The following is a 14,283-nucleotide window of genomic DNA, read 5'->3' as shown; positions in this document are numbered from 1 at the left end:
TCGAGATTCAGTCATCCTCAGTCCCATACTCTCTTTCCCCCCACAGATCTACCCAGACGAAGGCCACTTTCTGTCCCAGCAGAGCCGCCTGCACCTCTACTCCACACTGACCAGCTTCTACGGGGAGTGCCTGAAGGAGGAGTTAATACCACTACCTGATGATGAAGAGGAGGAGGAAGAGTAGGCGGGATGCTTCGAGGGTCAGACCTTTGGCAGAGCTTGAAGAGTTTAGCAGAAATCCGTCAAGGCCTTTCGTGTTTGGACCAAGTCTTTAGCCGGACATGGACACTGGGTTAGAGCTACTTATGCTCTTAAAGCGTGTGTGTGTGTGTGTGTGTGTGTGTGTGTGTGTGTGTGTGTGTGTGTGTGTGTGTGTGTGTGTGTGTGTGTGTGTGTGTGTGTGTGTGTGTGTGTGTGTGTGTATGTGCGTATGTGCGTATGAGTGTGTGTATGAGTGTGTGATTGTGTATAAATGTGTTGACAAGATAACTGAAGGACACGACAGAGACACCTGCCGGGACTGGAGCTGGGAGCTGCCCTCTAGCATAAAGTCATTTCAGTTTTGGGACGCTCCGTTTCTCAGCAAAGCGTGCGGAAGACTGCCTCCATCTTTCTGCAGACTTCCTGAAGTTGTAGTCATCAACACTTAAACCAAGTGCATGGTTCTTTTTTCCCCTCTCGGCTTTACCCATTTCGCCATGTTAGTCTCCTTTGTGGTAGCACTCGGGAGGAAAAGAACACAGATGGACACCTTTGATCTCACCTCTCCTTTGGTTGTTGTTGTATCGTCGCACAAGGAGACTCTGCGGACATGTTTATCACCAAGTTCACCACAACCGATTCTGAATAAGTGCTATTTCCTGCTGAACCCCCGCCATCGCACACCCTAAATGAAAACCGTCTTTAGAGGTCACACTTTATTGTACAGGGGTCTTGTGTAGACATGTACAATGCCTTATGAGGTACAACATATGTAATATTACCTGCTGGCAGTGGTAGTCATCCATTAGCAGTGTCATGCTAACTTTTGTCAACTCAGGTCCTCGAGACACAGCATTGCAGTCAGTTTAGTATCTGATTCCCTCCGTCAGCTGTCTGGTTATGATAAGTTATGAGTTTATGTGAAGGTAATGGATATCGGCCATACAGAAAATCCACTTTAAGGCCACACTGCAAAAGTTCTCCATCTTGATGCAACATTTGTTGATAGTTTCCTGAAATGACACATTAAGTCTCCAAATGAGGTGTGAGGAGATCTCTCACTGTATCTCCACCTCTGTCTCGAAGTCAAGACAAGTTTGACCTGTTACTGGATATTCTAGGATATTTCAGGAAATGTGTACGTACCTGCAGGCGATGCTTAAAGGGAAAGTTCGGATATTCTGAAGTGTAGTTGTATGAGGGACTTATCCACCAGGACAGGTGTGCTAGCACATGGAACCTAAGTGACATCCTGCTGTAGACTGAAAACATAGTTTAGCAACTTAAAGAAGGTCACACTGAGACATTGTTGAACTTTGTCAGTGCTTCACATCAATGAGAGTCCTTTCTTTTGGCTTTTACTTCTTTTAACCATAGAAGTTCATTTTTCCTACACATGCAAACTCTACTTTTCAGAGATTGTACAGTATGTAAATGCTTGTGTTTCTGCTGGTTACTGTTTATTATCAGTGCAATCAGTGGAGTGATAATGGCCTTAAACATCTATGGCTAGCTACACTGACAAGAACATGAACACACAAAATAAGACTGAGAGACACCGGCTGAAGAGCACGTCTGCATCCAACCATCATGAAAGACACTGCTCAAAACAAGAGTTTTTACCCCGTCTCTGTCAATCAGTCTTGTCTGTAAGTTAGATTCTGTGGTCCTGAAAGGTGCCATATTTTCCAGCATTTATTTATTTAACTATCTTGTCTCCTTCATAGCATGCTAGCAGCTAATCTGATTCAAAGATGCATCAAAATACATTCTAAAGTGAAGAAACCTTGTGCCAAGAGAAAGGACTGTTTGACCCCAAGGTGAAGTCATGAAAGTTTAAAAATAGTGTGAACATTTGTTATTTTCTTTTAAGGACGAAGCTTCTCTATTTGGCTTTAAAACTATGTCACACAACCCTGACTACAGCGGTACATACGATGCAGTAACTACTGAAAAGTAATTCATATAATCCCACTCAAAGAAATCTGAACTTTCCCTTTAATTTTGGTTGACTTCCTATGATGGACAATTTCACAGTGTCAGTAAGGTGTTTGCATGTCTACAGGGAATGTGTCAAGTGTTGCCACATTTTGTACAGTACAATACAGCAGAGTGTGTACATAAATATATTTTTGAGATGTCACATCTCATAGATAGTTTAGTCTATGGGGTTGGATTGATTTGACCTGGATGTCTTGTACTTGATTTGATTGTTTTCCTTTCAGCTGTTGATTTTCTTAGGATGGATTTTGTAATGCTTGTTCTTGTTCTTTTTGCTGTTTTAAAGGGAAAGGGCAGGGTTGAGGTTTAAGGGTTATCGTGATTGTCCTCTAGTGATGATTATAAATAATAAAAAAAACAGTATGAAAACCGGAGAGTCACTCTGATTTATAGAGTACACACTATAGCAGAGAGAGGGAGAGGAAAGAGAAATCAGTCACATTTGTTTAGGGTTTATTGTTTGCAGATGACAAATGATCCAATTATCCGAGGGCTCCAATTTAATGTTTCATTTGTTTCTTCACTGCAGGCACCACAATATGGAGTCGAGGTCATCTGTCATGGCCTCAGGACACCTCCATTAATTATTCAACCAGAAAGAAATGTCTGTTCAGAGCAAGCTGCGACCCCCAGGGCTGAAAATGAAGCCAAGCAAAAGTGCCAAAACCTGCAGTTCCTCAAATGGCCTCTCGATGCCGGCTCCAAGAGAGAGCAAATTCCCATACAGCCCTCAGGAAAATAATTTCTGTTTCTCAACTAATTTTCTAAACTGAGTGATTTGGGGAACTTCTCTGTTTAGATTATACCTGAGCTTCAAGTTGTTTATAATGAGGTCTGTGTCCACTTTGAATGACAGCTGGACAGCTGCTCGCAATCTGCCAGGTGTTACCTCAGCTAATTGATGCCTCTCAACTTCACAGCTTGCCATGTTTGTGTTGTTGGTGGATTTTAGGGTTTTTCCATGTAATTTCAAAAAGCTGCTTGCACAAACAGAACATCAAAGGAATCTGAGCTCAAGCGTATCTCCTATTTCCCTTTTTTGGTCTCATTTCACTTATTTGTTAGCACTAATTAGCAGGTGTCAGTGTAAAAACGTCAGAGACTGAACAAATAGGTAACATCAACAGTGTTTGTTTGTACTAATCAGCTCCTGAACTCACAGACATCACGGCCGAGCAGATGTTCCTCCACTGAAGGACAGAAGCTTTTAATCTGCAGGATCTAAAGCGCCGCAGTTTAATTCAGTGTTTTTCATCAACACAGATGAGCCTTTCATTTACGCTTTAATTTTTTTGTTGGAAAATAATTGCAGTAAAGACAAACTTCATTTATAACTGTCCTCTATGGAACAGTGCTTTTTCATTAAGTTTATTCAGCATTAATCACGTCATGTTCAGCCTGAAGAGAAATACTTTACAGCAAACTGCCCTTATACAAACTTTATAAATGTAGCTCACAACAACTTAGAGATGAGAACCGATGCAGTGGCTCCATAGTTAATGATAAACTACCAGTCAAAAGTTTGGACACACCTTCTCATTCAATGGTTTTCATTTATTTTAATTATTTTCAACATTGTAGATTAATACTGAAGACATCAAAACTATGAAATAATCTGGTTTTGCCATAATCTGGATTACAACAGTAGTCAAATAGGGCTATCCAGTGTACTAATCCTACCTCTGAACAACACAACTGATGGTCTCAAACACATTAAGAAGGCAAGTCATTCTACAAATGAACTCTTGACAAGGCTCATGTTAATTAGAAACCATTCCAGGAGACCACTTCAAGAAGCAGACTGAGAGAATACCAAGAGCGTGCAAAGCTGTCATGAAGGAAAAAGGGAGCTACTTTACAGAATCTAAAATATAAAACATATTCTGCTTTGTTTAACACGTTTTGTTAATTAAATAATTCCATATGTCTTCTTTCCTAGTTTTTGTGTCTTTGGTATTAATCCACAGTTCACACAAAAGTATTAAAATAAATACAAACCTTTGAATGAGAAGGTGTTTCCAAACTTCTGACTGGTAGTGTATAAGATGACGCCACAGAAGCATCTTTCAGTCTTTCAGTAAACAGCCAAGAGGACAGCTTCTGCTGCACTGAGGTCAGTTCAATCTGCTATTGCGGCCGTTTTCAACAAACCGGATGATTTATTTTTAAATGCATCTGTGTCCCTATATATTTCCTGATGTTTTGCGTTACATCACACTCTGCATTGCTCTGATTGGTTGTAGGTCTGTCCAATCCCTTACAGAGGAAAAATACACTGAATGGAATGGATCCAATCCTGGCAACACCAGATTTATTTTTTAGATAGAAGAAAAAAATATATTTTCTGAAAGTTACTTTATGTAATTTGTTAGATTACAAAGCTATAATCCCAAATGTATTAGTTTATTAGACAATGTAAACAGCTGGACCTCCAACATTTGTATTTAACAACTTGCCTATAGCAGTACTGATGAAGCTTACAAATCATCCCATTCCTTCGCCCATACAAAAACAAAACATTGTAGTTTCATTTTAAGGTAGTTTTGCAGTATCTCTGTGTGTAGGAATTTGAGATGAGACTTGAAGGGTGGCAGGTTCAAATATGGAGGCAGGACTGGTTATGATAGGGATGCCAGTTCACCACATATAGGCACTGTTGCTTGAGTGAGCCACAAACCCCCAGCAGCTTGAGGCGCTCCTCCATATGCAACCCCCTCACACTGAAAGCCAAATTCCACAGACAACATGGATGAGGAGAGGAGGAGGATAATCCTTGATTTAGCGACTTTGAGTAACAAGAAAAGTGCTATATAAAACCTGTCAATTATTATTATTATTGCCGCAGGAAAACCTCAGTCACATGACGGCATGCTCCATGCTGCGTTCTGAAAACACAACCAGTAGGTGTTGATGGACGAGAGAGCACGGAGCCAGACCGCAGCGGATCTGAGACGGACCAGACATGGGTCTGGTGGAAGTCCCGTCTCACTCCTCTCCATCTGAGCATGTCCATAGGCTCCTATTTGTGCATGTGTATGTATATTTCAGCCTGTGTGTGGAGCATGTTCAATAACAGAGTGAAAATTGAATTTCTTGTCCAGAATAATTCAATATGTCTTCTTATGCTGGGAGCAGTCACCTTGAAGTTACCAGGGTACCAGCAGACACTCGAGTCGGTATGTAATGCCAAGATGTAGTCTCCGAGAGTAAAAGTCAGGCCTCTCTATGGACTCAAGTGGTACTGACAGTAATCATGTATGTAGATTTAAAAAGGGTTATTTAAGTCCTCTGACTTTTTAGACTCGGTACATGCACAACGTTCTCCCTCTCCTGTGTAGTGAGCTGATGGATGCAGCTAATCCTGGGCTGACATTGCCCTGTCTCGTCCTTCCTCTGAAGCTCAGTCTGAACCTGAGAGGAGTGTTGAATCAGCCAGAAAAACTCACACCTGTTTGGACGTGCTCAGCTGATAGAAAGGAACTGTCTGTCACGTTGTCTCACATATGAATTATTTTCAGACATCTTGAAGTCTGAGGAAACAATCTTACCACAGTGTCCTTTTAGTAGCTGTGCTGAAGAATAATTTAGGAAACAGCTGTATCGTTTTCTGGTTCAGAAATTTATTCCGGCTTATAAATTGACAAGTATATAAATGTGTCTGTTGACATGATAACTTGAATGTACAGTATATGGCAGAATAAAGCAGGTGCAGAAGTGTGAGCAGCAGATCTTTAGATAATGAATATATGTCCTTTTAAAGAAGGTTATGGTGCTCAAACAGATCAGAACTACAGTAGTCTTGCAATAGACAAAGTACACTGTACAGAGAAGGTTTATGTTAAAACGAGTTAGTTTCCTCAGTTTCATATTTTCGGGATGTTGAACGCTACATCCAGCCTAAATATTCAGAAGGAAGAGTGTGTAATGAAGAAGAATATCTTAAAACTATTCAGACTAAACCCAAAGTATTATTGCAATGAAGTTTCTTGAAAGTTTACATTAAAAAATAAATCTATTTTATGAAAAACAGTCCTAGTTCCTGCACTGATGACTTGTTAGTCTTAAAACATATTGCTGAAGGAGGTAACTGCAGATAAGATAACCACAATAAATCTGTTTCGATGTGGATTGCTTTTCATTGTACGTCAAAAGACCAATTGAGACCGGATAAACCTTTAAAAGGAGGTTGGTTTGTTTCATGGTAGTTTATCTTAGAGTGCTTTCACACCTGAGGGGTATACTTTGAAGCCGGATTTGCGGTTATCGAGGTAACTTCAGGGTTAACTCTGGATTTTCAGTACTACGAAGGTGGTTCCTGTCTTACCAGGGTAGATCACCATGGTTACTCATGCTGAACTCCTAACCTGTTCCGGAGCAGGTTATGCTCAGGATCAGAGATCAGTTTGGAGAAAACTCCGCCCACTGACCAATCAGCTTGCTCTGTGAGCTGATCGCGAGGGGAGGGCGGAGAACTGCGGTCAAGCCCGCAGTGGAGAAGAGACGGGCAGTGTATGATTTTATATATAAAATACTGATGACAATTAGGCTATTGATTATCTTTTCTGACATCATACTTAAACATAGTCTGAAGTCAGATTATTCAGATTAAATTGTTTTACTGCATTAAATATAAAACTATTCGTGCTTATCTCTTTCAATCATGTTCTCATTTTTATTAGTCCTTTAGCCACAGCGCTCAGTTTGATACCGTCAGGGCTGCAGCTGAAATATTACGTCTAAAATTTACACACACGACACAAGTTTCAATCAGGAAGAGAGATCACTGTCAGGGAATAAACAGAGTTATTATAGTCAGATATATCTAATGATGAATAAACAGAGTTATTATAGTCAGATATATCTAATGATGAATAAACAGAGTTATTATAGTCTGATATATCTGCACTAATGATGAGAAATAAGACGTAATTTGCGCATTCAAACAGTTTTTGTCTTATCTCAGTTCTTCCTTTATGTTTCAAACTCAGCTGTGTTGAAGTTAATCTGGATAAGCCAATGTGTTTAACTTCTTCATATTTTTCTAATATCAGTGCAGTGTTTGAAATTCATGTTGATGTGCTGACGGCAGACTGTCTGTGATTGGTCACATGTTGCATTCTCCACCCCGTTCATGTGAACGCGCTCATGGTAGCTCTGGATTGACTCAACATGTTGATAACCAGCTTCCTGCAACAGTTTAGCCCGATCTCCTTTGTCAAGTTTAGTGAAGCCGGATCAGGAGAAGATAACTGGGATATGTTGAACTTGCTTCGTAGTATACCCCTCTGGATCATTAAGTGAAGATGTTCCAAAACAAGGGGCACTTCCCCCCTTAGCCCAGGTTGTAGGGACGGAAGTGAACACATCAGTCACACCCTGATGCGGGACAAAACAAGCAAGCCGAGATCACCTAGAAGAGGAGATTTCATACTGGTCACAGAGCGTGCATTTATAGTGAAAAACAGACAAATTACTGCTTGACTCATCTGCATAAAGTGAGGTAGTTAGCATAAAAATAGCAACAGGCTAACGCTACTTAACGTCTCTTTTGTTGGTAGGTTGGCTGGCCAACGTTAGTAGTGTGTTGGACCCGAATTCCCACAATGCAAAGTGTGACCAGTATCCATGGCATTTGTTTACCTCAGCAGTGGGAAAAGGAGGCTTTGACGTAATGATGACATGATGTGTGCTTAGACCCACTTAACAAGATTGCGGTGTGAACACAAAAAGATCTAAGGGCAAAATACAAAAATGGATCAGAGTATCATCTGAATAGGAACAATGATTACCAAACAAGCTACAGGTGTGAAAGCACTCTTATACAACCATGAGAATAAATAAGTGTGGTCTCATAGAAATCGATATCCAGGAGTCTCAATCTTTAAGAGAAAAATGTTTCAGCAGAAGCTAGTGAATCATCGTGCTTTTATGAATTCAGCTGCTGGTAAACACTGGCAGTGTGGATACACTACCCAAGTACAAATATAATACAAATATAATATGCAGTTTCTAAGTGCGGTCTTCCAGCAGTGTGCAGCTACTTTTGCGACCATGCTTCCTTCAAGGCTTTCACTGACTTTGCTCCCCTGCTCTCTAAAAATATGCGAAGCATACTACATTTTAACTCTGGTCCCTTCTGCAAAAGCAAAGGCCTGCTAAAGTCCATGCCAGTCCATCTGAGGTTCTGCAATGACTTAATCTGAGCTGAAATGGTAAACATAACTGCCCATGCTACACAGATTTTAATCTCAAAAGAACTCCTGGTTGGACAAGTTTAACCTAAATTTGACTTTTGACCTGAAAGCTAACATCAGTACCTGTATCTATGTTTTTTTTTAATGGCCATACTGGAAACCAAACAGGCCTTTATATTTTTGTAAGCATGCTGATATCTATCAGGTTGGCAAAAACATTTTCAGCATACTCAAAAATAAAATATCTCACTGAAATGGATAAAAAACAAGCATCTGCAGAAAAAAAACATGGACATTGCTCCAAACAAGTGAAATGTATTAAAGGTATCTTATTGTGGCTGATATTATTAGTAGTAGGGATGAAACATTACCCACATACATGCTCCATGCAGCACAACTGTCTAGCAGAGGTACAGTTACAATCACTCCGCCTCTCCTGCACACATAGACGTTTTCCATATGGGGCTTAAGTTTCACATTGTGGTTAACCAGAAACTGCATGCAACTTAAACCACCAGATGACATGTGTTTTTAGTCCTACGGCCAGGCAAGAGGACGATAACCATCCACTAATGAAGATGCAAACACTTAGGTAATCCTCTATGCAGACGATACCCTTTCTTCTATTTCTAATTAAAAATGAAGCCTATGGTTACTATGTTGGCTCTGCGTTGAGTGGGCATGAGGTAAAGGCACCTGCCAAAAAGTGTTTTGTGATATGACTTTCCAAAATTTAGTAGGAAGTTAAATTGCTGTCAGTAAAAATAAATATTCACAGTAGATTACAGAAGTCACCAAAAACCACTCGAAAAACTGGAAAAATACTAGTTTCTTTGTTTCCCTGACATTTGTACTAAGTCAACCAAGTTTCAAGACAGTTTGTGAAATAGCATTTAAAGTATAACGTATACGAATGTTTACATGCAATACACATTTACATTTTTTATGGCAGTCAGTTGTCTCAAAATATGGTAAATTAATTGGAGGTATTTCATGCCTACAATGAAAAAACTCTGAAGCATATATTGGTAGTTTCTTGACTTTCTTCCCAAAAGCTCTTCTCCTTCCCAGAGAGCTGTTGTTCATATGCTGTGAGCAACCAGAATTGAACTCTGACATCACTTTTATGAGTTTGAACCACAATTTTACCCCAAATCTTAAAGACTTGGTTCAAATTTAAAAGTAGATTTGCCAAGAAATTAATATACTGTAGGTAGGACACTAAACCATGTCATGTTAGTTACATTTCCTTTGTCCTCAACTGACTTTGAATGAAAACTGTTTAATTTGTGCTGACTCATGATAAAAAGGAACATTTATCTTGTGTTTTGAATTTGTGTGACTACATGACAAACTGAAGTAAGACTTGGTTGACTCAGTACATGATACAAACATTAGAAACATATAATCTAAAGCAGTAGAATCAACACAGCAACATTACAAGAGTCTTATAGAGTGTCAAACCCTGGAATCACCACGCTGGTTGGGTAAAAAGTAATGCTACATATCTACATACTGTAGGTCTGTGAGGCGTCTCTAATGCTCTTGCAGTGCTCTGACAGATAGCAGCGCTCTCAGAAACAGCCTCTCCTTGTTGGCTCATGATTGCAGTTGCTACACTCTGCTTTCTTCATACAACCTGTCTCACAGCGAGACACTCTGCTTGTTATTCATCTTCTTTAGATGTCTGCGGGGCAGCAACCTCCTTCTCCTCAAAGCAGCGCCTGAAGAAGGTGAGCACTGTGTTTAGCATGTAGTGCTGGCTCTTTGTTGAGGCAATATTGTGTCCTTCGTCTGGAAAAATCTGAGAAGAAAGCAGAGGAAAGATGTCTTGTGGCTACCATTTGACAAGAACTTAAGAAAAGTTCAAATTAAATCAAATAGATATTTTAGAAGACATATTTTATACTAAGTGGCTGATGGAGATGACTTGTTTGTATTAGCCAATAAGGGTATCTTAGCACCATGCCTGAAAAAAGTGAATTTGGCACTTCAGTAACAAAGTCCACCTTCCAACAGCCCCAAGGCTGAATTTTCAACCACAAAGGGAGTCATTTCAGTTTTTTCAGTTCTTTCTCTGTGGGCCTGATCTGAGAGATTCTCGTTTGACTCGCTAACACATGTAAGGTCTTTTATTCTTTAAAAATTAAAAATGAACTCTGACTCAGAGAAGAATCAGCTGTAATCACCTGCAGAGTGTAGTTCACATTTGATGCAGAGAGCAGTTTGACCAACTCGGCAGAGTGCTGGAAATGAACAGTGGCTGAAAAAATAAACACACGGAGAGTTACCTGGAAGTCACTGGCACAATTCCTCGACAGGATAGGGTTTAAAAACAAGATGAACAATCGATGCACAGATATGCCTTTACTGTACACAAACAGAGTTCTGCATGTAAAGTGCTGAGATGATGATGCATGCAGGGAAACAGCAGCAACATCATTTTGTTCATTTTTTTTTTTTTTTTGTGAAAAGTCAAGTCAAACAAACCTGGAAGGTTAATAAAAATGGCTTTTCAGACCAGAACTAGTGATAAGACCTGATTTCTAACCTGTTAATAGAGCATAAATACCATCACACCGTGCTTTAATGCGTGAACGTACGTAGACTCACCATCTGCAGTGCCGTGGATGATCAGAAAGTTTTCAGGTTCTTGGACCGTCATGTTCCCCATGAGACTGGAAATCTGACACAGGGTCGAGAACAAGAAAATCACCCTCCAGCCGTGTAATATTATCTGCTCAACATCTAAGTCAAAAGCAATTTAATAATAAACACTGTCACTTCCACTTGAAACAAAGAAGTATCGCCACTCAGCTGTGGTGTAATTAATGTGTAATATTGACTTTAATAAGTAAGATAAACTGGAATTACTGGAATTACTGGAATTACGGTCGTCAGGTAAGAGGTAATGAGTTTGGTATAAACAGACATTAATGGAGACAAGCAGGCGTAATTCTGTCTGCAAATAAAACAGTTATCCTTGTCATTTCTAAAGACCTTTGTAAACCATAACTTCACTAAGAGCTTATTCTTGTATATGAAGGCAAAATTAATCTGCTGTGTTACGTCAATTACAACATGCTAATATAATACAACAGGAACTGAAATAGGGTTGTTTTCTGTAGACGATCACCAGCTTTCCTTAACCCTGTAAAGCCTGAACCATCAAATAATTGTCAGAAAATTCTAATTCTTTGAAAATGGAGTGTTTATTGGACCTTCTGACAACTAATACAAAAAACAAATTAAATAGCAATTTTCATAAATGAGTTTTAATTTGTATCAAATCAAACAAACTAAAACATATAAAACACTTTTTTTTTGCCTATTAAACTTTGAGCTTCCGTCAAAAAAGTAATTTCAAACCTAGAAATGATTTTTTTCCATACTGCACGACGTCATACATATTTTGTAGTAAAAAAACCTAATTGATTGTATATTTATTCTCTGAATTGTTAAATTTTTTGTGGAAATCAATGAGAAAAAGATAATTATTTACTAGGGACCCATGGGAACATTCAACTATTCATCAATCATCATGATACAGCAGGTTGCATATATAAAAATACAATATACTTTATAATTATCCCAATTTCTACTCTTAATATACTTGATTATGTCATTTAAAAGTGTTCTTAAATAATAAAAAAGACTGTATGTAGCTTTATGGAATGCATAATGTATTACATTTAATACAATTATGATTGACAGGTCTGCAAATAAATACCTGCTGTATTTATGTTGATACACACATTTCAACACGATTTGACTATAAATTAAGTAATGAAATTAGTTTTACACTGCATCAATTCAATAAATATTCCTCTTTAAGTTTCAGGAACAATTTGAACATTTTTTTTCATCCAAACTTTTCAAAACTGGCAAAGGGGATGACATTCAAACCAGTGACTGCTGCAATGAGAGCTATAGCCTCTGTATATGGGGGGAACTTAAATGGCTAGGCCAACTGCGCCACGAAAGGAAAACCTTTTTTATACTTATTTTTGCCTCCAAAAAGGGAGATGCACCGGTATGAGATGAAGAGGGAGGTTTTTTATTGTGATACCATATTCTGACAAAGAGATGGAGCTAAAATCTGACTTAAGTTCTGGGTATGCGTCGTCATTAGCAGCAGTCACCCTCAAAAATAGGTGAGCTCAGCTTCTGCACAGGTAAATAGCTTGACTGTAAACTCCACATGGTGAAAACGGACAGTACTAGAGAGTTACACAGCTGCACAGAAACTGCAAATTGTTGATGATTTTGATGAACGCAATAAAAAAACACCATGCATGCAGACTGTTTAATGCAACAAGGAATGATTTGTTACTTAACCTGACCAAGCAAGGAAGCCAAGACATTGTAGCTTGTGTATGTGTGTTTTAAATGTTTGTTAAATGGTAATATATCGTAATTGTGTTAAAATAGCTTGGAAACTTTTTTAAAGATAAATTGTCAGCGTTTTCCTGTGGGGAGATCCTCAAATGCAAACGGCCTCTAATATGCCGGTGGGATCTTTACTCCAGAATTTACAGTGTGTTCTTCAATTGAACTCAAATTATGACATCAGTTAACCATGAATGAACCCAGGGAAATTATTGTACAGAAAACATTGGAAAACAAAACTGAAATCCAGTCGTACTTGGTATTTGAGATCCTGTCTTGCAGCTGGGCCAAAGTATTTCTCAGTATCTGCCGACCCTTTAAAAGGAGGAGAGAAAGAGATAGTTAATGTTGGGATGTTGTTTATACAGACGGCTCTGCTGTTTTCATTCATTCACTTTCAGTCAAGATAAAACCTCCAGTGACTTTCAATACAAATTCTTCACTCTACATTGAGCCTCGTGACAAATAGAAAGTGTCAGTGAGGATTAATGTTGCTCTGCTTTTCTTATTAGTCTTCTTAGGTTTGTTTGACAGAATGAATCAGCGGAGCAGCTGTTTAGTTACATTAAACTCTACGAACATGTCCTTCTAAGAATTTAGTTTGAAGTCTGATACCAAGTAAAACTGTGAGATTAGTGTGAAGTTTAAAGGATCTTATTAGGTTTAAGACAACCTTTACATATTGAAGTAAATGTCAGTGCAAGTGTACATAAATGTTTCTTACCGTAGAGTTTCCAATTAGTGATGGGAGCTACAGCGATGCCACAATGGACCAAAGAGCTGTGAGAGAGGAGCAGGAGAGTGGAGAGGAATCCTCCATATGCCTGAAAAAAAAACAATATGGCTGCCTGAATCAATCAGTGTTTGGTAAGAAACTTTAAGCTTTATGTGGTGGATATAAAGTCCTTGTTACCTTTCCATAAACTCCAACTCTGTTGACATCGATGTACGGTAGCCTGATCAAGTACCTGCAAATACAGAGTGAGTCAAATAAGCAGTAAAAAGAAAGATATACCTTCATAATGAGATAATGCTGTAAAAAGTATGTTCCAAAGTTATGGTCATTCTTTTATTTGTTCCATCTTCTTGGTGCCAAATCTTCTCTTTGTGTTTCCATAGACAGTGGGCTCTTGTCCTTGTGAATGCATTAAATATATATTTTTATCAGTCAGTAAACAAATTACAAACTTTTACATTTAAACTCTAAGTTAGTATATTGGTCTTGACTGAAAATCTTGAGGTTAGCAGGTTCTGACAGCAAGGAAGTTTGTGGGGGTTGCTGACAGGAAGAGGGATCTATAAGCATCACTGATTTCTGGTCATCTGGTTGAAGGAAAATACTTTTTCCACAGGAAGCCCCGGGAGCTGCTGGGATCATAATTCATCTCATCGTCATATGATATACGTACATTAGTTAGATGTTGCTGCTGAGGGACACATAAGTATTTTCTTATTATTCTAACTCATCACATGGCTGTGTTCAATACTTGCTCCTGAT

General features: G+C 38.9%; 2 protein-coding genes across 3 annotated transcripts in view; one reads left to right on the top strand and one right to left on the bottom strand.

Moving 5' to 3' along the window:
- The window catches only part of LOC117820660 (inactive dipeptidyl peptidase 10-like), a 210,450-nt gene extending 207,875 nt beyond the window's left edge, over nucleotides 1–2,575 (top strand). Inside the window, exon 26 of the mRNA XM_034694508.1 lies at nucleotides 47–2,575. Within this exon, the coding sequence (XP_034550399.1) occupies nucleotides 47–184 (138 nt within the window). The 3' untranslated portion in view covers nucleotides 185–2,575. The remainder of the gene's footprint in view (nucleotides 1–46) is intronic.
- A 3,227-nt stretch (nucleotides 2,576–5,802) lies between these two features.
- LOC117820450 (inactive dipeptidyl peptidase 10-like) overlaps nucleotides 5,803–14,283 on the bottom strand; it is a 139,070-nt gene continuing 130,589 nt past the window's right edge. The window contains exons 24-29 of one of the 2 annotated variants that reach the window (XM_034694224.1): nucleotides 13,699–13,753; nucleotides 13,510–13,609; nucleotides 13,042–13,100; nucleotides 11,010–11,082; nucleotides 10,586–10,659; nucleotides 5,803–10,200 (exon numbers count right to left, since the gene is read on the bottom strand). In XM_034694224.1, the coding sequence (XP_034550115.1) occupies nucleotides 10,063–10,200; nucleotides 10,586–10,659; nucleotides 11,010–11,082; nucleotides 13,042–13,100; nucleotides 13,510–13,609; nucleotides 13,699–13,753 (499 nt within the window). In that variant the 3' untranslated portion in view covers nucleotides 5,803–10,062. The remainder of the gene's footprint in view (nucleotides 10,201–10,585; nucleotides 10,660–11,009; nucleotides 11,083–13,041; nucleotides 13,101–13,509; nucleotides 13,610–13,698; nucleotides 13,754–14,283) is intronic. The other variant, XM_034694225.1, reaches the window with a different exon arrangement.

This window comes from Notolabrus celidotus, chromosome 10, assembly GCF_009762535.1.
Source record: "Notolabrus celidotus isolate fNotCel1 chromosome 10, fNotCel1.pri, whole genome shotgun sequence".
Lineage (NCBI taxonomy): Eukaryota > Metazoa > Chordata > Actinopteri > Labriformes > Labridae > Notolabrus > Notolabrus celidotus.
This window is presented reverse-complemented; position numbering and strand designations above follow the sequence as displayed.